This window comes from Pseudopipra pipra, chromosome 14 (assembly GCF_036250125.1).
Source record: "Pseudopipra pipra isolate bDixPip1 chromosome 14, bDixPip1.hap1, whole genome shotgun sequence".
Lineage (NCBI taxonomy): Eukaryota > Metazoa > Chordata > Aves > Passeriformes > Pipridae > Pseudopipra > Pseudopipra pipra.
Window position 1 is genome coordinate 12,422,499 of NC_087562.1, and position 23,884 is coordinate 12,446,382.

Consider the following 23,884-nt stretch of genomic DNA (forward strand, 5'->3'; position numbering starts at 1 on the left):
AATGCCATGCACAAGATCCCACATGAAGTTACACTGCAAAATGAGGATTTGTCTTCCCTGCCTCCTGTCTGCTTCAGTTGTGAGACCAACACTGCACAATTCTTCTTAGTGTTCCAGGTAAAGCCTCGTGAATATAAGGGAGGCTGGTTTGGGAAATGCTTGGGATCCTCATGTCAGCCATGGTATCATCTCTCTTTCAGTAGTGTTTGCTGGTAGCATGTTCTCAAAGTCTTCTGTGTTCTGAAAGGATCTTTTGTGTTCTGATTTGGGAACTACCCTGTCAGCTCCTCTGCTTCACGCTGTTTCTGATCTGGGTGCAGCTTCTCAAATCAGGTGGCAATATTACATTCATAAGCAAAATTTCTGAAACTCCACAACAGTAAAAAAATGTACATTATTGTAGGATAGAGAAGCAGCTGTCAGGGATCCAGGCTGAGAGGGTGTTTGTGGCTGTAACTTGCAATATTGGTAGATAAAATATGGAGTCCAGTGGTGGAAATTATTCAAGTAATTAACAAGCCAAATGAGGACAAGATCAAAACAGACAAAGCCAATAAATCTCTTTTAATAAAGCGCAGCCTGTTTTATTGATCACAAACCTTTGTTTTTCCCACCTCTCTGCGTGGTGGGAACTTTACCAGTGGCAGCTCCTGCTGTATTTTCATAAGGTGTTGCTGTTTATACTTTGAAAACTGAAATTAATTGATTCACTCCCAGTTACTGGGATAGCCATTTAAAAGCTTTGACTTAAACAAAAGTGCTTCAATAAAAAGCGAATCTTTGTTATGGTGTGGCCTTGTTTTGACATGGCTTTTTCTCCGTGATGCTCTGAAGCTGTGTCTGAAGAACCGAAGACTGGTTGTGTGAATGCAGAACAGAACCTGGATTCATCATCTTGGGTTTTATCGAATGGTCTCTTACAACAGTTCTCCGGTCACGGGGTTTGTTTCTCTCAGGGAGAGAAACCCTTGTGCAGCGTCGGTGACCCGGGTGTGCAGTACAGCCTGCACTGAGCAGTGTGTGCGGTGAAACCCCTCACTGAACAGTGGGGCGGTGACACCTCGCCCCGTCCGTGTGCGGTGACACTCCTCACTAACAGGGTGTGCGGTGACAGCCCGCACTAACGCGGTGTGTGGGTGACCCCCCTCACTGACTCGCTGTGTGCGGTGACAGCCCGCACTAACGCGGTGTGTGGGTGACCCCCCTGACTGACTCGCTGTGTGCGGTGACAGCCCGCACTAACGCGGTGTGTGGGTGACCCCCCTGACTGACTCGCTGTGTGCGGTGACAGCCCGCACTAACGCGGTGTGTGGGTGACCCCCCTGACTGACTCGCTGTGTGCGGTGACAGCCCGCACTAACGCGGTGTGTGGGTGACCCCCCTCACTGACTCGCTGTGTGCGGTGACAGCCCGCACTAACGCGGTGTGTGGGTGACCCCCCTCACTGACTCGCTGTGTGCGGTGACAGCCCGCACTAACGCGGTGTGTGGGTGACCCCCCTCACTGACTCGCTGTGTGCCCTCCCCTCTCTCCCCTCAGCCCGCTCTGTCTCCCGGCCCCCCCCGCCCCGCGCGCGGTGCATGGTAGGAGGGCGTGCCGTGCGCCTGCGCGCAGGCGGGCGGGGCGGTGGTTCGCCCCTCCCCTCCCCCGCCGCCGGCCAATTAGCGGGCGCGGCGCGCGGCGGGGGCGGGACCCGCGCGGCGGTGTTTGGATGTGAAGGCGCGGGCCGTTGGCGCAGGCGCGGTGCGCGCGCGCGGCGCTGCCCCCCAGCGGCGGGGCGCGGCATGGCGGGCGAGGACGCGGCCGGGCCCGAGCCGGGTCCCGCGGGGGGCGCGGCCCCCGCCCCGTCCCCGCCGGGCGAGGACGGCGACACCCGACAGCGCTACGAGGAGCTCTGCAGGAGCCTCAACATGGACGAGCGCGCCCGCGCAGAGGCCTGGCTCAGCTACCAGAGCATGAGGCGCAACTACACCCTGGAGGTGCCGGAGGGGCGGCGGGCGGGGGGTCGCGGCCGGCCCGGGGAGGTCCCGGCGGGAGGTTGAGGCGGGAGGGAAGGGGCGGCCCCGAGGGCGCGGCGGCCTCTCCTTTGCATCGCCCGGGAAAAAACATCGCAGTTCCGAGCCATAGCGGGGGAAAGGTGTTAAAAATAGACGTGCCCCCGTCGCTGCGGCCCTTCTGCCGCCGGCACAGCGGCCTCGGCCAGCGTGGGGCCCGCGGAGGTGCCCAGCGCAGGTGCGATAACATTTATTAGTTATTTATTAGGGGCCGGCTTGGCCGCGGCACAGCCCGGGCCGGGGGCCAAAGGGTGAAGGGTTGTGTCACGTCGCTCTCGCAAACAGGAACACGCGGGGACGCGCCCGGGGCTCGGAGGCGCCTTTATCGGGGGCGCTGAGCAGCGGGGGTGGCGCTGGTGATAAACCGCGTCTGTCCGAGCTCCCAGCGCTGCCCTGCCGGGACCAGGAGCGCTCACAGGGCAGCCCCAAACCCGGGCAGGTGCTCGGCCCTGCGGAGGGAGGAGGATCCTGCTCTGCCCTGACAGCGCCTCTGTCACACGCACACTGTTCGTGACCATCGCTGCCGGGCCGGGATGCTCGGAGGGGATGCTGATACTGCCCCTTCCCCCGGAGGTGTGCGCTCACCCGGCCCCGCGATACCATATAGCCCAAAAACCACAGCATCGAATTCAAGTTTGGTTTTATCCATCCTTTTCCCATTTAAATGTTTTTACTTGATCGAAGAGGGGGAATAAAATTTCAGGTGTTCGTTAGAATTCATTTCTGTCTTTAGGTACCAGACTGAATAATTGTTCTGCTGTGCAGTACAGAGCAAAATGGAAACTTATGTTTTTCTTTTCCCACTGTGTGTTCAGGGCAGAGGAATGTTCTGGCAGCAAGGAAATGCAGCCGGTTTTTTTCACATTAACAATCAGGGAAGTATAAAATGCTACAGGAGAAGAACAACACTAAAAATACATTGCTCTGCTTTGGGTCAAGGATGAAATTAATGATGGTAACTAGTAATTTTAGTTTGGATGCAGTTTGGTATTAAGTATCTGTTTAGCACCTGTTTTCTTGTGGTTGAAAACACAAAGCACAACAGAACTTTGAAACAGCAAATCAGCTTTGTTACTGGTTGAACTTCATCTGTTTAGGACATAGTTCTTTCCCCTGGAGTTGGGTTGGCTGAAAAGTATGTTTTCCTTTTCAGTGAAGTCTTTTAAATGCCTGATGTTTTGATTCACAGGGAAACGACATGCATTGGCTGGCCTGTGCCTTGTATGTGGCTTGCAGGAAAGCAATTCCAACTGTGAGCAGAGGGACAGCTGAGGGAAATTATGTGTCTTTAACCAGAATCTTGCGCTGTTCAGAGCAAAGGTAACTTTTCTTTTTGGTGATTTTTAGACACTTACAAAATCTCAAAGACTGCTTATCAGCTTGTGAAATTTAGAACTAGAGAGCAAAAGCTAAATGTATTTCTTGTTTCCTGCTTTAAACTAGCATGTTTGTATCAGAGCTCATTGCTACAGGGATAGGGCAGTTCCATTTGCTTAGTACTATACTCTAAAAACATTGATTTTCAAAATAATAGGTTGACTTCCTTCTCTCAAAGGAGAAAGAAGCCAGGCACTGAAGAACAGTCAATTTTTGGAGTGTGCTAAATGTGAACTTCTCACATCAGAAACCATTTTTAATTGGCTGTGAAAATATTCACACAATCTATCTAATTTTTTTGTGTAAGAAAACTTCATTTTTCACATGTTCTTGCTTTATGAAACTAAAGCGATGTCAGAATCTGATAAACAAATGTGTCAAATGTGTATGTCCACAAAGCAATGAAGAGAAGCTTCCTGAAACAATTGACTTTATTTATTAGCAATCTATTTTCTAAAAATTCAGTAGATAAGCCCAAAAAGAAAAAAAAAATGTAATGTTATTATGCACTTTTTCTCCCATTTCCTCTACTGTTGGAGCATTGCTGTTGGTTCAAACACTGCAAAAGTGTTCCTCTGTAAATTTTTGTTTTTCAAATCAGAAATTCAGGGAATTGAATGTAGGTAAATTTGTTCTGTGATCTAGGCTGTCAAATACTAGTAACGCTGAAAGTGTAGATAAAGAAGCAAAAAATGAATGAAAGTCAAATTTACCAAGTGTAATTTGCTAAAACTTAGGGGTTTTTCATACTTTGTAGAATATTTTTAGCATCGTAGGACTCAGCGTTTGTTTTATTTAAGTTAATAAATAGTTTAGGAAAATGAAGGAAATCTGATTTTATCTTAATCTGACTGTTGGAGCAGATTTTGTCTTTATGAGGAAACACCAGAGCTGCTGAGAGTACCTTGTTAACACAGTTATCAACTGAGGGTCTAAAAATATTTTGTGAGCTGTCTGCGCTCATCCATGTTCATGGATGAAGGACTGGCTCTGAGTTGTTGTCGTGTTTGCAGTACCATCATTTTATCAGTAGTTTGGGAAGTAAAAATTGCACTTTTGCTGAAAATGTGTAGTTTATTTCTGCAAGAAAAACAGCTTTTCACATCTAACTCATTGGGTATTTCCAGCTTGATCGAGTTTTTTAACAAGATGAAGAAGTGGGAAGACATGGCAAATCTACCGTCCCAGTTCAGAGAACGAACTGAGAGATTAGAGAGAAACTTTACAGTTTCTGCAGTCATTTTTAAGAAGTATGAGCCCATTTTTCAGGATATTTTCAGGTATCCTCAAGAAGATCAACCTCGCCAACAGAGAGGAAGAAAACAGAGGTACATTTCTGTTGTTCCCAGCCTGATTTTAGAGCATTACTATAGGGAAAATATAATGAAGTTGCTTGGTTGTTTTAGTTGTATTTTGGCTGTATTTTCACAGGAGTTGTTTATACTGTTAGAGTCGGTCTGTCTGTCCTTGCTTGCAGTAATTTTTTAATCTCTTTTTCAATTTCAGATCTGACAGGGTGAAGGAAATCCCAAAGCTGCCAAGTTTTTATGATTTGGGGAGTGGAGGAAAGGGGAGACAATCAAATCAGTGTGTAGTCAAGGGAAATGCTAATATTTCTAAGATGGGAAAGGCTGGAAAAATATGATCCTTGTATGATCTGCAAAGCTTTAATAGCTCATAGCACAACTCAGCCTGTTTCACTGTCCAGTAACTCCCGTGGTTTTCTTCATAGGTGCAAATCTGGTGGATATTTTATTTTATAGTGGAAACTTTGTTTCTTTGTTACTGTTCACAGTAAGAATGCTGTGAAAATGAACCATTACATGCAGGGTTCCACTTGTGTCTGCACTAAACCAGTGTGCAGCTTTCATTATTACTTCAGTCAGGGTTTTGTGGGAGGGTATAAGGTTTTGGCCACGCTGTAGTAAAGCTTAATTTTCCTTTGGAATTATTGACTGGTTTATGATGTTTTATCAGTTTTGATTCATTGAACTTATTGGGTATCTTTGCTGTATTTTCCTCCAAAAGACGCCAGCCGTGTACTGTGACTGAAGTTTTCCAGTTTTGTTGGGTGCTGTTTGTTCATGCAAAAGGTAAGAGATCTGAAAGGGATTAAATACAGCAAACATGATGTTGTTAGTCCTTCCTTTGTATCAGTCCTTAAAACACCAAAAAGGTGGAGGCATTTCTGAATTCAGAAATGCTTTTGGAAAAGGGGCCTTCTCACAACAGCCTAAAGGAACGTGTTCTGTCCCAAGTTCCCCAGCTATGTGTTTTACCACACTTCCAAGGTGAGAGTTAGTACTGTACCTTATTTCCAGTCATTTGGAACTTCACTTCTTTAGCACAGTTAAACAACTGAGAGAGTAAGTAGGTCAGTCTGAAAAATCACAGGTTTTTCTTTTCCCTTCTTCTACCTGAAGATTGGCCAGTTGACAAGGTGCAAAGGGACTTTATGGGTCTTCCTATTGCTAAATTGTTGGTTGATATGTTTGATTAACTACATCATCGATTGACTACATCTTAATTAGCGAGCAGTTTCAGACATGCTAATGAAGTTTGTGGAGAATACCACACTGGTAACCCATCCAATTCAATTTCACGAAAAAAAGAAAAATTTACAGTAAATGTAAACTCTAAAATTGGTAAATGATTATTAAAGTGTGGCAGCACAAAAATGGAAACTAAATGTTGACCATTTAAGGCATTAAGTATTCAGGGTTTTGTCCTCTGTGTTTTGAGGGGTGGCAGTAAATCCCTATCACAGCAACCAGACATCAGTGGCAGGTTCAGGCTTGTCCAATCCTGCAGACCATTGGGTTCAGCTTCACAAATGCAGAAAGTACAGGTTTGTCTGTACCTGCAGCACACACTGCACAGTAGAGGAGCCACTTGGTTTAGTGGTACTGCAGTTCTTGCCTACTATTTGTAAGAATTTGTCTTTAAACTTACTTTCTTTCTTTAAAATCAATGAGAAAAAAAATCTCTGCTGCACTGAGGTAACTGTTTATTATTATTATTTGGTACAAGGTTGTGAAAGGGAGCAGTGAGCCATTGTTAGAAATGTCATTGGCAAATCATTGCTATGGAACTGCTGGTCCTGTGAAATTAGATTTATTTTTGACTGTGCTGACAGGAACGATTGCCATGGTTGTGAAACTGAGCCTATGTTATGAGAGTTACTTTGAGAATTTTACTGATTTAAAGTTTTGCTAATAGTATTTAGAATTTTCATTGCTTTGTTGTGAACCATTTAATGATTTGGAAATAACTGATAAATGAATACAGTTAATTATTGTTTTATGTAGGGTTCATTATTTTAAATAGTTTAAATCTGCATTGAAATTATTTTCCTTCTGACAAACGTGGAATCAGAAAATCTAATACAAATTTGAACAAACTGGTATTTTACTGGTAGAAAAATAACAGCAGAGTTTAGAAAAATTTTCTAATTATATATCCATTTTGATGTATTCTAAGTGAGTTTATTACTATATGATAGATATTTTTCAAGAATCTAAACCTGTGCTTCAGAGTGGGCTCAGTTAACTGGTTTGGTGTTTACCTGAGAAAAAAGGAGGGAAAAGGAGTGGAAGAGTTATTAGTATTAAAAGAGTAATAGAAACTTGCTGTGCATACAGATTAATGAAATTTTGAGTTTTGGTATTAGTTTACAATATAGTTTATTTTACAGAACTATTTTTAGCAATGGCCACTCCTCTAAAGCAATATCATAAACATAAATGAGTTCAGTAAAGAGTAATAAATCTGAATGTAATCTTGAGAAAGGTGATAAAAGAGCAAAGAGGTTTTAAGGACTCTTTTTGACAGGAAGGTGATAAATAGAAAATATTTTGTAAATCAGAGAGAGCACATTTTAACTCTTCTCTAAAGCACAGGAGAAATAGTTACATTTATTACTGTTTATAATGAGCATGTCCCCAGCAAAACTTTTGTAAGAAAAGAGATTGTTAAAAAAAGTTATCTGACTTTGACTTAAATACAGATTCATTCTGTAGAGTTGGGGGTGGTAAGAGGAGGTGTTTGCTGTTTCCAGGGCATCTGAAAACCTGGATCTAGCCTTGCAAAAGTTAGAAGTTCCTTGCAAGTCTTTACAGCAATGCAAAACTGGGGAACAGGAGAGCCTCAGTCAGAACCTGTTCTTCCCCCTACTGGCCTTTAGAGCAAGATTTGCTTCAGGCAGGTGCAGCAAGAATCTGTTGAAGGATGTGACACCACCAGGCAGAGGGGCTGCTGCTGCTGGAGTTATGGAAACACATTTTTCTTCCTTGTAGCAGTTTGCATTCTGCAATAACTTGTGCTGCTTCAAGTTATTTATGCACTGGTTAATGAGATTACTGTGAATGAGGGAGCCTGCAATAGCATGTTTATCAACGTTTTGGTAAGGTTTGATTTCAAAACAGAACAGTGTATTTGAGTTCCTTCACAATCACTGTATTTTATTAAGTGTGAGTCTGTTTTACTGCCTGTGTTGCTATGCAGATATTTGTAGTCATCAGATCTGTTCCCAAGGCTGCATTATTGATTGTAATACACATATCAGCAGTTTCTTGGTTAAAAATATTTAAATCCATGCTAATTTTATGTCTTTTGTCTTTCTAATTTTGAAGGAAATTTTCCTATGATCAGTGATGACTTGGTGAATTCCTACCATCTCCTGTTATGTGCTTTGGATCTTGTGTATGGAAATGCTCTCCAGTGTCCTAACCGTAAAGAACTTCTGAATCCTAATTTTAAGGGTATGTTGGAAAAAACTTAATCTATCTGAAGCCTGCAAGAACTTCTAAGGCTACTGAAATGAGTATGAATCTGTGTGGCAGAGAATAAATTGAACTGTGTTGGTTTGAAACATATGGGAATTAATATTTTCTGTATCTGGCTACACAGTTCCATTTCTATTAATGCAGTAGGTAATAACAGACCAGTGGATTTTGTCAATAATGCAGTAAGTCAAGGATTTGATTTACTATAGAAATACCATTGAAGGAAGTTCCAGAGTAAAAATTCAAGTCAGTGAGGGTTTAATGTCAGTGAAAGAGTGCATAATGACACAGCCATCATTGGACATGGTCAGACTGTCACAGCAGTTGGGAAAGATCCAGTGCTCAAGTGTTAGATTTGCTTCTCTCTCATTTCTGGGTTGCTGCTGTTCTCTTTCTGAAGAGAATAGAAATGTAGGTTGACTTGATAACCACAAAAGCAAATAAATGGTGAGAAGTTTCCATTGAATTTCTGATGTAATTCCTTCCAGACTTACACTTCATTTGCAGTTCTGTACAGTATTGGCCTTTACTTTGCAGTGCTTTGGATGTGAACTGGGACCATTATCTCAGATATTATAGTTCACAAGTGTTTGATTGTTTTTCTGTTAGAATTGATATGTTTAATTTTCGTCACTCAGTCACTGATTTTTTTTTTTAATCTCTAACTCAAAATTTGCTTTTGATAACATTATCCAGTTGAGTGAGTGTTACATAATTAATAATTCTTTCAAGGGAACTAATTAGTTTACTGTTTTAATATCACACTACCTAGACTTTGCAGCATAGAATTTAATAAGAAAACATATGGATTTGCAAAATCAAATAATACAGAATTCTTAATTGTAGGCCTACCTGAAGACTTTCATAGTAAGGATTATAAAGTATCATCTGACCCTCCCTGCATCATTGAAAAACTGTGTTCATTACATTATGGATTAGTTTTAGAAGCAAAAGGTATCAAGGAACATTTTTGGAAGCCATATATTCGGAAACTTTTTGACAAAAAGGTAGGTCAATAAATTTGAAATGTAGAAAAATGTCTCCTTACTCATTATTTTTTAAACCTTTTCAAAAAATGAAATGCCCATTCTTTGTTCTTAACTGTCTTACAGCTTTTAAAAGGAAAAGATGAAAATCTGACTGGATTTCTAGATCCTGGAAACTTTGGAGATAGTGTGTAAGTCACTGTATTTGTGGTTTCCTTTGCATTAGTATCTCTCTGTGGTACAATTGCAGTTGTTATCTGTATCTTAGCACTGATCCCAGCCAGCTGCCTTGTGTTTACTGATGATCCTGCACTGCGCTGCCTTTCAGTCCCTTTGAGGTGCTGTGGTCTGAGGCCTGTTTGAAAGAGGAATGATGCTTCAGGATGGTGTTACCTGATGTCTGCTTTGATTCTTATGTTTCCATGTTTCCTCGTTTGTTTTTTTTTTCTTTTTTTGTGTCTAACTCAAAGAATTATTATGAAAAAGGTGTGGGAGCACATGGGATGAGTGGGAAGTATGAGGGGAAAAAATTGGGTTTGATGGTGGTTTTTTTCTTTATAAACCTAGAGATGCTTATGGGTAGGACTTACTTTTCTTTAAATGGTATAAAAATGGTATAGTGTAGTTTATGATGTGATGCTGTGTAAATTTGGAGGAGTTTCCAGCCAAATATGAGTTCTCAGTATTTTATTATGTTCTTCCTGCAGCTACATAAATGGAAAGGCATCAGATATGGAGCGAAAATAATGTCCTTGCCATGGTCATGTTTAAGATACTGTAGATTTTAAAGGTGCTCCAATGCCTAAATCAGGGTCAGAAGAAGTTTGAAGTAGACTGCCCACAGGCCAGAACTGTGTTCATTCTGTGAGCAGCTGAAGAAAATAGTCTAAATAAAGGGGGTTTTGCCTCCATCTTTCTCTTTGTGCTGCAGCAAAGCCATCAACAAGGCCTATGAGGAGTATGTGTTGTCAGTGGGAAACCTTGACGAGCGAATATTTCTTGGTGAGGATGCAGATGAAGAAATTGGAACCCTCACAAGGTGCTTAAACACAACTTCAGGAATGGAAACAGCTGAAAGAGTACAAGTGAAGCATAATTTGCAGCAGCATTTTGACAGGGTGAGTATAGCATGGTCCATGTTGCTGTTTTTATAAGGAGAATAAGCTGAGTAAGTCTATGTCTGATGAAGAAAAGCAGCTACTAGAAATTACCATCTTTCCTGTTCAAGGGGACCTGGGAGTGTACACAACATAGCTGAGTTCGATTTTTGTAATTGATTACATTGCTTACTTTGGGGTTTTTTAGACATAATTTCTTCATGCATCTGGGTTTTCTTTGATTAAATCCAGCACAGAGGATATTTAGGTAGATTTTTAGGTGAAGATACAGAACAGGCAGGTTTCTGTGGTTGTTTGGTAGATGCTGAACTGTTGGGGCTCTCTGGATGTGTCTGTCCAACTTCCCCTTCCTTCATATCTCTGTCCCATATGCAGAGTATTTTGTTTAACATAGGCAAAACTCTGTGCATTCTTTTTCTTTCCTTTTAACAGATGGGCTTCAGGTGTTGATATTACATCTGTTTACAGTTCTAGTTAAATTACTAGAGAATGGTTTTCACCTTGTTGTCTAAAATTATGATGCATATATGTCTTTATACATGACTAATAAAACAGCACAGAATCCTTTGAGAGGATAAAGAACCCTACATGTTTCAAACCAATAAAGTGAAGACCTACAAAATTATCAGGCCTGTTGTGTGACCAGAGCAGCTTTTGGAAAACAGGCACTGGATTTGAATGCAACCGTGTTGTTCATGATTACAGAATATCCAAATGTTCCTGAAGATGGAAAAGATGTCTTGTGGGATGAAGGAGACAAGACAGGCAAATAAAGAAGGATAAAAGCTGTAATAGCACAACGAGATTAGAGAGAGCAAAAGGGTAAAACAGTCCAGATCACTGAAATAAGTGAGCTTTTTCCAGTGTGAGAGTTGGTTGATGGCTTTCATCATTTCAGAGAGAAACGATCAAAATAACCTTATCTGCAAAATCAGTGCAAAATAGTAAATTCTTCACTTCTGATCAATTCTAAAGAAAGAATTAACCACTAAATTCTGTTGGCATAGTTTGGGGTGCATAACCCTAGTAGGTTTCTGTAGTGGTGAAAGAGTGTGGCCTGTGTAACAGCAGGTGCAGCTGCAGTGCTTGTGCCACTGCCTGCTATGGGGAGCCCAAAGCAGGGCTGGGGGTACCAGCTGGGGGAACCAGACACGAATAAAGCACAGTTAGGAGAGTGGGAGGAAAATGGGAGGAGTATTAGGAGCTAGACTTCATGGTAAAGAATGTAATGTATTTGTTAAAATAAGTAATTGCGTGGCTAGGTAATTAAAAGATGCATTGATTTTGCTGTATGCTAATTGGAGGAACATCCTTGATGTTAACTTATTTTGATGTGATGGCTTGATCTGATGCAAATGAATTAAAATGCTAATCAGAAGGACTTCTTATATTAAAAGTTAAACCTGCTGAAAGGAAACCCTGGCTTAGTACTCTTTTCCTATGAGCTACAGCTCCCTTTGGTACTCAAGGGATGGGAGGACTGCCTGATTTTTTGGGTTTTTTAGATTGGCCTAATTGTTTCACACTTCACTTCCAGCATCAGCATTTCAGCATAGGTCACATCCCTGTTAATACAGAACTGTTGGATACAAACATCCACGTGACACAGACAAGTCTTCCCTTGCTGGCTCTTACCTGAGGCCTCATCGAGTTTGGGCCGTTTGATTCTGAGCCATTTTTTTCCATAACACAGAGTAAGAGTTCTGCAGATTGACGTTCCTAGGTTAGGAACTTTATCAAAGTTTTTTAATAATGTACATATGTATATGTGCTTATTTTTTTATTTTTAGTCCAAATCACTCAGGATTACAACCCCACTCACTGGCCGCAAGTATGTTAAAGAGAGCAACCCATATGTGACACCTGTTTCCATGGCAACATACAGTTTGAGCCGCCTTCACACCATGCTGGCAGGACTGAAAAATGCCCCCAGTGAAAATCTGGAGCAAATACTCAAGTAAGTTTGATATTTAACCAACCAAATAATTCTATTAAATAATAAACATTAATGCTTAAACACTGCAATTTGAAATGTGAGCCACACTTGAAAGGTTCTGGAGTAAAGTGGAATCCAGAGAAAGATTTCAAAAGACACATTATTCAGACACATCTGTCCTTAGAGATTGATGGCTATAAGAATATACACCATTTGAAACCTAACAGCTCTGAGCTTCTTGAAATTCAAACTGCCAGTGTAAAATTTTCAAGACTTTTCTTCCTACTTAACAAATTGCACCATCTGGCAAATCACCCCAAAACCATAGGAGATGGGAAACAAACCTTACTCTACATGTAGATGAACTGTTGCTTCAGGAACAATGTATTTTAAAACAATTTTTATGCCATGTAGAAAATGCTGTTTGAATATCTGTCCCTGATTGAGGAAAGATGGGCATATTTGCTACAGTGTCTGCAATACTAAGAATATGCTGTGGATGTTTTACAGTATCTATACAGTTAGACACATATGGGTGTGTTTGTATTGCTTTGCAATGTATTTATATTTTCATGCTTTCATCATATTATAAAAATAGTATATTGAAAATGTTTACTTTTTATGTTTAGGTCATGTTCCAGAGATCCTTCTCAATCTATTGCAAACAGAATAAAAGAAATGCATGAAGTGTACTGTCAGAGCACACAGTCTGAAGGAGAATTCAGTAATTTTTCCAAAGGTGGGAAACATTTTGCTTAACTAGATAAGAATTAAAATGCCTGTAAACATATTCATCTCTTATAATTAACAATTTTACCAGCAGGTTATGCTTTAGCACAAGTGTCTTTTCTACTTCTCTTGCCTTTTCCTGTGTTCTTTGGACGTAGCAAATTTCAGTGCTGCATAAAATTTTTTAATCAGCCTTAGCTTAAATCACTGCAATTTGATCATACTCCCAGAACTACAGAAGTGAAATGAAAAGCACTGTGAAGTGTTCCACTTTTTCTCTCAAATATAAGAATAGTAGTGATGGCATGGATTTATGGGATAGTAAAGGAAGGTCTGAGTAACTGTAGTCTTTAAAAACCCCACAGCAGTTTTGGTTACATACAAGAACAGATTAGTACAGATATTAAAATCCTGCCAGTATAAATACAAAAATTTTTTTGCAAAATTGTCTTGATATCTGAAGTGCTTGAAGATGGATTGAAACTAAGGAAGATGCTCTTGACCTTATTTCTTAACGAAACCTTACTCTGTTCTTATCAGTTTAGTTGCTTCAGTGTTTTCTGTTGCACAGTGCAAGTTGGATCCATTCAGGTATAATTTTCAATGTATTTTCTGAACTTAAAACATGTATATTATAGCAGTGTTAAGGATTGTCATCAAAATCTGGGTTCAGTAGAAAGATATTCTGCTCTGCTTTCACAAGTGTGCAGTGTAGGAAGAGGATTCATAAGTTAACTTTAAATTACCTGAAAGTATTGTAGCCACAGCAGCATAGACATCCACACTAGCTCCTAAACTGTTGTGTCTCTGTATCTGAAGATGAAGAATGTAATACTTTTTTATTTTATTTCACAATATTGCTTCTCTTTAAACTTCCTGCAGATGTTGCCAGTAAACATTTCCGTCGTGCTGAGATGCTCTACTACAAGGTCTTGGAGTCGGTCATTGAGGAGGAGAGGAGGACTCGACTGGGGGACACTGACTTATCTGTAAGGAAAACTAATCAAATGGTACCTCATTTTTAAAGTTGGACCTACAAAAAAGGAACACAGTTGTAGAGCAGAATAGTCAGCCATTTAAAAGGAGGGTAAATCTCTGAGAAGTAGCCTGTAAGTAGATCTGAATGGAAGAAAAAGGGTACAAGAAATTATTTGTGTTTGCAAACACTAAGATACATAAAATTTTTAATGAGTAAAGATGGCTCATTTTGGATTCTGTTCTCTCTCTTACAAAATAACATCACTTTTTACAAGCTTGGTAATCTTGATGTTGAGGCAGAATAAAAAGTGTTTTATTGTTCTATAGTTACCCTGTAAATTAAGCTTTAAAATTTGCAACTCTTGCAGGCAATACTGGAGCAAGACGTGTTTCACAGGTCTCTGCTGGCCTGTTGCCTTGAGATCATCACCTTTACATATAACCCACCTGGAAACTTCCCGTTCATCACCGAAATATTTGACATTCCAGTTTATCATTTTTATAAGGTAACGTGTTTGAGAGCTAGAAATGCTTATCAAGTCATGAGTGCTCATTGACCTCTATGACAGCATAGGATTGAGTCATAGAAATTCAGTCTAAATATTTCTAATAGCCTCTTCTTTCTTGAAAATCAGGAATTGGAATTAGATCTTTGTTTAATAAGAAATTTATGAAAGAAGTACATTATGTTGATCATAATTATCCACCTTACAGGTAATAGAGGTTTTCATTAGAGCAGAGGATGGCCTTTGTCGGGAAGTAGTAAAACACCTGAATCATATTGAAGAACAGATCCTTGAAAGTATGGCATGGAAACGGGAATCCATATTGTGGGACAGAATCAGAGACAATGAAAACAAAGTTCCTAGTTGTGAAGAGGTGAGCACATCTTTGTGGGTTTTAGATAGCTTTTGTAATCAGACAGGAGGCCTTGCGTGTCCCAATATCAGTTTAATTCTACCAGCCCATCAGTGCAGAGGAAGCAGTAAATGCAGTGTGGTGTGTTCATGGTTGTCTCTGTAGAGACATCTGAAATGGAGACAGACAACAGAGATGATTCTCATCCAATATTTTGTTGGTGTAGCAGAACAGCAAACAAAATGGACAAGCAGGGAAGGTTCAGACCAGTCACTTACACTTGAAAAGATTACTAGGCAAGAAACATGGTAATAAGTACACCCAGAAGAAGTCCCAGAAAGACTGTTACAGTGCTGGATCTTGCAGAGCAGTACAATCACTAGGCAGTTTTAGTTGGGCTTAGGGCAAGTTTTTCACTGTTCTTGATTTTCTCCATGGAGTTTTGATGTTCAAAATTTGTAGTGCAGTAGCTGTTAAAAGCTGTTAAAAATTTGTTATGTATTTGTATTTGTTTCTATGTGATACAAACACTGTAATCAAAGTATGAATATTTTAGGTAATGCCACCTCAGTACTTTGAGAAATCTGCTGGGAACAGTGTTGTGGGTTCCCCGTTGACACCAAGACGAATAAATGAGGTTCGTGCTGAAAGTGGAGGACTAGGAAGAGGTGAGATTTTTTTAAAAGCATAACATGCTGTACTTACCGAGACTTATGTTACATAAGTAAGCTTCTTAAATGTTAAATGTTTTCAGAAAGTGATGTATGTGAACAGTGTATGTGTATGTATACATATGTATGTGTTAAATAATACACACACCCCTTATGTTCTAATTGGTTTGCTTCTATCAGGATAGAAGCTTCATTATATATTTAGTTATGTGACATCTCAAACTTTTTTCACTAGAATAAATAAAACATAATAAATTAACCTAGAAAAAAAGCCAGCATTATTGAAGAGTTAAGTCATCTCTAAAAGCAATCTGTATTTTTTAAAAATGTTTCCTGAAGAGCTTTGCATGACATATTTTAGTTTGCATTAGATTTCTGTCATGTATCTGTATAAGGGATTATAAACCAAGAGTGAAATATATGTGTGTGTGTGTGTTTTTAATCCACAGGCCTTTCCTCACCTCCAGCCACCCTGTATGACAGATACAGTTCTCCCACAGCCAATCCTACGAGGCGACGCCTGTTTGCTGATAACGAGACCCCCTCTGACAGTGGGACCCCAGTGAGAGTTTCCCAGCAGCCCGTGGTGAACACGGTGCCCGTGCAGAACATGAATCCCGAAGCCATGTCGGTGACTCCGGTGCCTGGCCAGACCCTGGTCACCGTGGCAACTGCCACCGTGACAGCCAACAACGGGCAGACCGTCACCATCCCAGTACAAGGTCAGGGAAAACCTGCTGCAGAATTACTTAGGCTTGTTCCCATCAGAGTATTAGTAACAGCCAAGGGGAGATGAGGGAACAGTTGTCCAGGGTAGAAAAAAGTATGTTTAAGGATGTTTAGGAAACGTTGTTTGAATAGATGATCAGTATCTAAAGACAGCACAAGGGTGTTCTGACTGCCAGTATCTGTTTTAAAAAACAGTTATTTCAGTAACTCCTGGCACAGAATGAAATTTGCATTAGTATGAAAACCTTAGTTCAACTTCATTATCTTCTTGTCTCATGATTAAAAGTCCAAAGTATTTTGATTAAACAATTTCATATATAATATACTAAGTGTATAGTTATAAGCAGCTAATAAAAGAATTACCGAAGAATTTCTAAAAACTCAAACAAAACAAAAACACACACACCTGCCCCCTCCACACAACTTGCTCTTATTTCAGACTCTTTCTTCTTAAATTACAGGTATTGCCAATGAAAATGGAGGAATAACTTTCTTCCCAGTCCAAGTAAATGTAGGTGCCCAGCCCCAAGCTGTCTCTGGCCCCATTCAGCCTCTGAGTGCCCAGGCTCTCGCTGGTACCCTGAACACCCAGATGACTGGGGCAGCACTGCAGTTGCCAGGCCAGTTGACTGTTCAGCAGATCTCCCCTGGAGAGCAGAGACAGACCCAGCAGTTCACTGCCACGTCCATCAAGCCTCGGAAGACGGGCTCACTGTCACTCTTCTTCAGAAAGGTACTCATTTGTCCTTTGCTTAGTTTGTATTTTGGTAAATCTTCAGTGATTTTAACAATATATACTTACTAGTTGTAATAATAAGAGTGTATTAAATTTAAAAGTTAATAATATACCTTTAATTATTTATACACATACCTGAAGGGTAGTTTTCTCATGGAGGACACTTCTCACCACAGCTGTCACATCAGGAGTTGTGAAGTAGATTCTGTGTTTGGCCAACAGGTTTTTAAAGATATTCACCTTTGAGACTTCCTGGTTTATTCAGGTTTCTGTAGGCAATGCAGAATTTAAGCATCAAATAAATGGTTTTCTTAGCTCTAGCACCAGGACTGAGAATATCTGTGTCTTCTAAGCAAAAAAAGTTAAATTTAAGTTCACTTATTCTTCTTTTGGCTTAGCATTTGCCCAAGTTCTGCAGGGTGTGCAAGTCTGAGCTACTCTTTGTGTGGGTAAGAAAAGCAGTGTTGCTGTGGCCCTGAGCACAGTCTCCATTCCAACAGGTGTATCATTTAGCCAGCGTTCGTCTGAGGGATCTCTGCGTCAAACTCGATGTGTCTGATGAGCTGCGGCAAAAGATCTGGACATGCTTTGAGTATTCCTTGGTGCACTGCCCAGAAATCATGATGGACAGACACTTGGATCAGCTGCTGATGTGTGCCATCTATGTCATGACTAAGGTAAAGCGTGAACAAAGAAAAAGCAAACAAACAAAAAACTTCTTTAATACTTAATATTCCAAATATTACAATTCCTCAAAGAAACCAAGTCAACCAATGCACACGCAACCACCCCCAGAGAAAAACCCTGCAGAAAAACTATGAACCTTTTGTGTCCATCCCCTCTTAGGTCACTAATGAAGACAGATCATTTCAGAACATCATGCGCTGCTATCGGACACAACCTCAAGCCAAGAGCCACGTGAGTACAGTTATTATTAAACAACGTGGTCTCCGGTTTATTAAATGCCTTAGTTTATTTTGGGAACAAATTGCTTTGCAGAGTAGCATTTAGTATTAAATGGATGCAGTCTGTGAGCCATTCTCCTGCAAAGACAGCAGTCATGTCCAAAATCCTGCACTACTTAAAGCTTTATATGCTAAACTGTATCTAAAATAGAAAATATATTTACTTAAAACCTAAGGAGGCAGTGCCCATTGGATAATATTCTTCTTAGGAGGCTGTATTTTCCCTTGCTAGAAGCACAGCAAAGTTTCATGCAGACAGTTGTTTGCTGACCAAGTAAGTGCATGACCCTTCCCTGGGACACCCCCCTTTGTCCCCGCAGGTCTATCGGAGCGTCCTGATCAAAGGCAGGCGCCGCCGCCGCTCCGGCAGCAGCGACAGCAGCAGCCAGCAGAACTCACCCACAGACAGGAGCAAGGAGAGGAACAAGGAAAGAAGTGAGTGATTCCACCCCAAACAGATCCTCCTTTGGTAAACTTGGACACAATTAAGAATATATCAGTAACATTTAAGAGTTGTTGTAACTCGGGGTTTATATTTACGCCGCCTTTGACAGTTTGGAATCTACCCCCACGTGCACTTTGCTTGGGAGTTTGCCATGCTGGCCTGAGCTCTGATTTCAGCTCACACACCCTCAAGAATGAGTCTTTGGAGAATGAGAGGAAATCAGGGCTAGCCCAGGTTCAGTTACTCTTATCAGAACCCCCAGAGCTGCAGCAGTTTCTTTTGTAGCAGCTGGCTGTCTGCAGAGATAGGAACACCAGTCACAGCAGTGATTTCAGCATAGCTGACAGCTCTGAAGATTCTTTCCTTGATAGGTGAACTGACACATTTTCCTTGAATTAACTTTTATAAAGGAAAGCAAAGAAGCAGTGCTGTATATTCCTACCACCAGTTTTCAAGATATTTAATAGATAATGGTATAAGCTGTAGATATTAATGTTTTCTGTCACAGAGAGGTGGCAGGGAGGGGAGAAAAAGATTATATGTATTTTGCAACTTCCCACATTAAACTAGCAGGAAGTATTACCAAGTCAAGTATTTCTACTACTAGCTGCAAAGGACTATTGTTCCTTACTTGAAATGGTGCCAGGTGGCAACATGAAAGAGCTAGTGTTGTAAGTATAGCACAAATGCGTGAAAAATGGACTTTCAGGTCTCCTTATATTGTGATGAAACTCAGCTCATACAGGACAGTTAGAAATCAAGTGTGTGTCTGTGCACACGCAGCACTGTGGTCTGTACCAACAGAGGCAGCTCAGGGATCAAAAGGAGCATCACTGACAGTGACACCAGACGCAGTGTTTCCAAGGGCACTGAGCAGTTGTGCTCCCCCTGCAGGCAGCCGGGACTCCAGCCCGGTGATGCGCTCCAGCAGCACCCTGCCCGTGCCGCACCCCGGCAGCGCCCCCCCCACGCCCACCCGCCTCACCGGTGCCAACAGCGACACCGAGGAGGAGGAGCGGGGGGACCTCATCCAGTTCTACAACAACGTCTACATCGAGCAGATCAAAGACTTTGCCTTGAAGTACACTTCAAATGCAGTAAGTTAAATTCTGTGCTCTTCAGTAGTAAACATCTTTTTCTACTGACGGTGCAGTGAAGTCCCCTTAGCTGAGCTCACTGTAAGCAAATTCAGGGGATTCTGTTTTTATGACAACTTCACCTCAAGGACATACTCTGCTGCTAAAACAGTAAGTACTTTCAATACCTAATTGCTGTTTCCTCCTGTATGAAATACACAGCTCTAAGCAGTGTCATCTGTCACTTGCAGACAGATTGGAAAAGTAAATTAAAAAATACTAACCCAGCCCTATACCGTAATAAAATTCACATTTGTTGTACATCGGTATGGTATCAGATGGGTGAAAAAAGCCTAGAGTGTTTAAGTGACCAACTCAGAAAAGCCTTGCTGCAGTGACACTGAGCTCAGGTACAGCTGTTGAGTGATTTCCTTCCCTCCCGGGCAGACGGACTCTCCTCCGCTCTCGCCGTACCCGTTCGTGCGGCTCAGCTCCCCTCGCCGGGTGCAGCTGTCCCAGAACCACCCCGTGTACATCTCACCACACAGAAACGAGGCTGCTCTTTCTTCCCAAGAGAGGATATTCTACTACTTCAGCAGCAGCCCCTCGAAGGTGAGACTAAAGGGTTACAGTTTAGTTTTATATTTAATTCTATCTTTTCTTTCCGGTAGTGAAATCAGAGTAGATTTTGCAACACAATGTTTTGTTTACCTTGTCCAACACGTACTTTGTCACCTGACGCTCACTGAACTGCCAGTTCAGCTACTGAAGTTGTAAAGGTGGATGGGCCTTTGAGCTCCACAGGCAGTGACACAACAAGCTGGCTTGAGTTTGAGTAAGACTCTACCTACTCTGGTAATGGAAAGACCAGTACAGTGATGAGGGTCAGCTGGGTACAGCACAGATCTCCACAAATAAAGCCTGTGTAGTCCCGTTGTAACACACCTGACAATAGTTCACATTATGTTGCGGTAGTCACAAAATGGTGAGAGTTAATTCCAGTTTTCTCCCCTCTTCCCTCCAGAGACTAAAGGAGATTAACAGCATGGTTCGAACTGGAGAAACACCCACCAAGAAGAGAGGCATTCTCTTAGAGGATGGCACTGAAGCCCCAGCCAAGCGCATCTGTCAGGAGAATCACACGGCCCTGCTGAGGCGGCTCCAAGATGTAGCCAACGACAGAGGGTCTCACTGAGCCCACACAGGTTTTCCCTTCCTGCTGCTCCCAGAGCTGGGCTGCTCAGCCCACACATGGACCCACTGAGCCCTTGCAAGTGTCTTCAGCCAGACTGTGCTCAGCCCCCTCCCTGCCCCGGCCACCGCCCACTGCTGCCTGACTGCACTGGGTCCTCAGACCCTGACCCCACCCCCAGTCAAGCTCCTCACAAGGCAAGTGACCCATCTCCAGCCTCCCAAAAGCAGCTGAAGAGCTTTTTCTTGCTTGGAGAACACACCCCTAACACAGCTGTGTACCTTGCACCAGGTCTTTCCTTCCCTTTGCGCTAACCAGTCCCCTCACACTGTGTTCATCACCACTGTCAGCCATGGACAGGCACCTGGAGGTGCAGACACAGGAGCCACCACACCAAGATACCCAGAGCAGTGTCTTGGTTCCTGCAAGAACTACCGACAACCTCCTAGCAAAATCCAGTTCTGCTGGGAAAGGGATGATGGGAATAATTGTTTTGAGGCCTAAAGGAAGTTGTCTGAATGGATCCTGTCCATATTCTGGACGTTCATGTGCCCCTGAAAACTACCATGTCTGTGGCCCCTTGCTGTACAAAGGAGGGGATTGTGTGGGTGCATTGGTTTGAGCTGTGCAATGTTGGAGAGTGAACTGATGTTCCCAAGGTGGCACTTTTGATGGGGCTGTGAAGCATGATTTTTAAGGCAGGTGAGTTTTGCTGTATATTTGCAATGGCACTTTCTAAATGTGAATATTTTTTGCAAAGGCTGACTTCAGCTGTCTTTCTGTATTGAACCAAGTTGACTTTTGTATTTATTTCAATCTGACATGCCATTGCTCCTCTTGTCAGCAAATGGCATGAAGAATTCATTGTAACTCAATGTATGTGCAGCAGTGAATGCAGGAAGCCAAGGATGTGTGCTTTTTTTGAGGAATTTTATATGCTCATTGCTTTTCATGAGTCAGGCACTGCCCCCCCCTCTCTTACTCAACAGCAGGATCATGCTGTCCATCTCTTAAAATGTATACTTACTTTGTTTTTAAAGGACAGGGTTGGGGGTTTGGTTTTGTGTTGTTTTTTTTTAAATGGACTAAACCAGGCTGCCTAGGAGAATCTCTCCCCCCCTGAGGATGAGCAAGGGGTGCACATATTAGACTTACTACTTGTTTTCATGTAAAATAGTTCCCAAATACCAGGCTGCTTAGGAGAGCATCAAATGACTCTCACTGTACAATGTGCCAGGCCACTGCTGGGGAGGGGGTGTTCTCCATGTAAAACGTGGCACAGGCATGTTCCAGAAGGTTTTCTAAGGAAGCAAAAACTAAACCCTCCATTTTCAGTCATTCCTGCCCTTCTGAGTAATAGGAAAATTTGAGACTTAATTCCACTGTAAATTCAATTAAAGTAAAATAAAAGGATCTTTTGTTCTTACCTGCGTAATAAAAGGTTGAAGTCCAGAAGTCATGTAGATGTTTCTGTAAAAATATTTATGGAAGTGTCAGACAGTTCTTGTTATTCTGTACCATTTACTTCACTTTGTATGAAAATATTGCAATTGTATTTTTCAATAAAGAATTTATAAACTCAGTTGTATGGTCTTGTGTGAAAAAAAGCATTGTATATGTGCAAGGCTACAAATAGTCTGCAGCTCTCAAACACCTGGTTTGATGGTTAGTGCAAAAGAAAACAACAAACATACAGCTGAGGTCTGCCAGGCCCGGGACAGTGCAAGGACTGGAGTCCCACAGTGCAATTAAGGGTTTAAAAATAAATAATCACACATTTTACCCACACCACGAGGGAAAGGATTTACTCTTGCTCCAGTTTAGTCACAGTGTTTGTTCCAAGTGTGTTCCCTCCTGCTGCTCTGGCAGAAGGGACAGCAGTCAGGGAATGCTGCTGCTCCCTCTGGCAGAGGAGGAGGAGGAGGAGGGTGGCTGTCTCACCACACAGCACAGGAGGGCCCCAGAACAAAAGGGGCTTTGCCTTCCCTGGAGGAGCTCTTAATAAAAAGATCTCACACTGTAACCCAGCAGAATTATTTCCCATGTACTGTGTACTCACCTTCCAATGACATTACAGAGATTTCTAAGAATTCTCAAGTAGTTAAGAACCTCTTTGGCCACGGCTGGCTGGGGGCTGTACTTTCACAGCTAAGGACATGCTGGTTTTCCTCTGCATTTTCACCTATTGGGCCTATTTTACCTATTTCATCCTCTTCTGTGGTTTCTGTCCCTTTCTGAAACCAAATTGTTAAATAACCCTCAGCTATAAATAATAAAAGCACAAGTTGTAGTTTATGCTTTGAAACAAATGCTAAAAAACCCAAAACTCCCAACCAACCAAGCAAACCAAGCAAACCAAAAAACTCCTACTTTAAAAGAGGTGTTCCAAAGGAAATAAAAAAAACCAACAGTGTGTAAACTTGATTTAAAAAAAAAAAAAAAAGGAAAAAACATCTGAAGTAGCTTAAAATTTTTTTCTTTCAAGACTTAGAACAGTCTGATTGGAAGGGACCTGGAGCCTCAGCAGCATCAGTAAATCCACTGGTGTAACTTCCACGTGTCTTGGAAATGTTCTTTAGAGAGTTCAGAATTTCAAAGATGATATTCAGAAACATCCCCATATCAAAGTATTGGCTGGGACTTAAACTTAGGATTTCATTAAATTATGTACCTGTATTAGGAAGTACAACAGCCCAATCCAAGAGAAAAGGATTTGATTTCCACGGCATCGTTTCAGTAATCACTCGCCTACCTGGCTCCTGGAACAGCTTCTTTTAATACACAAATCTGATTACAGAAGGACACAGTGTTCTCTCCCCCTTCCCAATCTAATTTAAAAAAAAAAAAAAAATTTCAGCTTATTCATTCTAAATGAAACAAAATTCCACATTCTATAAAATAAAATTATTTTCTTCTCAGCAAACTATTAGCTGGACTTATCTTGGAGCAACCCAACCTATTGACCAGCCCTGCAGGGATCTGTGGCAGTTCAGAGACGAACAAGACTTACACAACCATCACTTTCACATTGTCCTATCACTGCTCCTTGGCATTGTTTTTGCCAGCTGTGGTGTTTGCCAAGCCTCAGGGGTCAGAGCAGAGCCCTGGCTCTCAGCAGCACTGGGGCTATGGGGGCTCAGCTCTGCACAGCAGCAGCAACTCGTCCTGCACTGCAGCTGAGATCAAAGAGCAGCTCAAGATTAGAAGAGATTGAACTTGTACTCCAGCCCTTCACTTAAGTGGCTTAGGA

At 41.8% G+C, this 23,884-nt stretch overlaps 1 protein-coding gene and 1 long non-coding RNA gene across 2 annotated transcripts; one reads left to right on the forward strand and one right to left on the reverse strand.

Moving 5' to 3' along the window:
* Nucleotides 1-1,769: 1,769 nt before the first annotated feature.
* Nucleotides 1,770-22,216, forward strand: RBL2 (RB transcriptional corepressor like 2). The gene is made up of 22 exons (XM_064671170.1): nucleotides 1,770-1,979; nucleotides 3,244-3,374; nucleotides 4,559-4,759; nucleotides 5,460-5,524; nucleotides 8,063-8,191; nucleotides 9,062-9,222; nucleotides 9,328-9,392; nucleotides 10,133-10,319; nucleotides 12,110-12,276; nucleotides 12,885-12,994; nucleotides 13,867-13,973; nucleotides 14,331-14,468; nucleotides 14,677-14,841; nucleotides 15,377-15,488; nucleotides 15,941-16,213; nucleotides 16,682-16,953; nucleotides 17,457-17,633; nucleotides 17,803-17,874; nucleotides 18,242-18,356; nucleotides 19,261-19,463; nucleotides 19,890-20,054; nucleotides 20,467-22,216. Exons 1-22 carry the CDS (start codon nucleotides 1,785-1,787, stop codon nucleotides 20,635-20,637), a joined length of 3,381 nt encoding a protein of 1,126 aa, XP_064527240.1. The 5' UTR covers nucleotides 1,770-1,784; the 3' UTR covers nucleotides 20,638-22,216.
* Nucleotides 13,784-17,188, reverse strand: LOC135422151 (uncharacterized). The gene is made up of 2 exons (XR_010434346.1): nucleotides 17,092-17,188; nucleotides 13,784-14,017 (listed from the first exon to the last, which is right to left on the reverse strand). It is a non-coding gene; the product is annotated as an uncharacterized LOC135422151 (long non-coding RNA).
* Nucleotides 22,217-23,884: the final 1,668 nt, after the last annotated feature.

Coding starts and splice junctions, on each gene's coding strand:
- RBL2 (XM_064671170.1), top strand. CDS start 1,785: ATGGCGGGCGAGGACGCGGCCGGGCCCGAGCCGGGTCCCGCGGGGGGC. Junction 12,995..13,866: donor ATTCAGTAATTTTTCCAAAG/GTGGGAAACATT, acceptor AACTTCCTGCAG/ATGTTGCCAGTAAACATTTC. Junction 16,954..17,456: donor TGTCACTCTTCTTCAGAAAG/GTACTCATTTGT, acceptor CCATTCCAACAG/GTGTATCATTTAGCCAGCGT.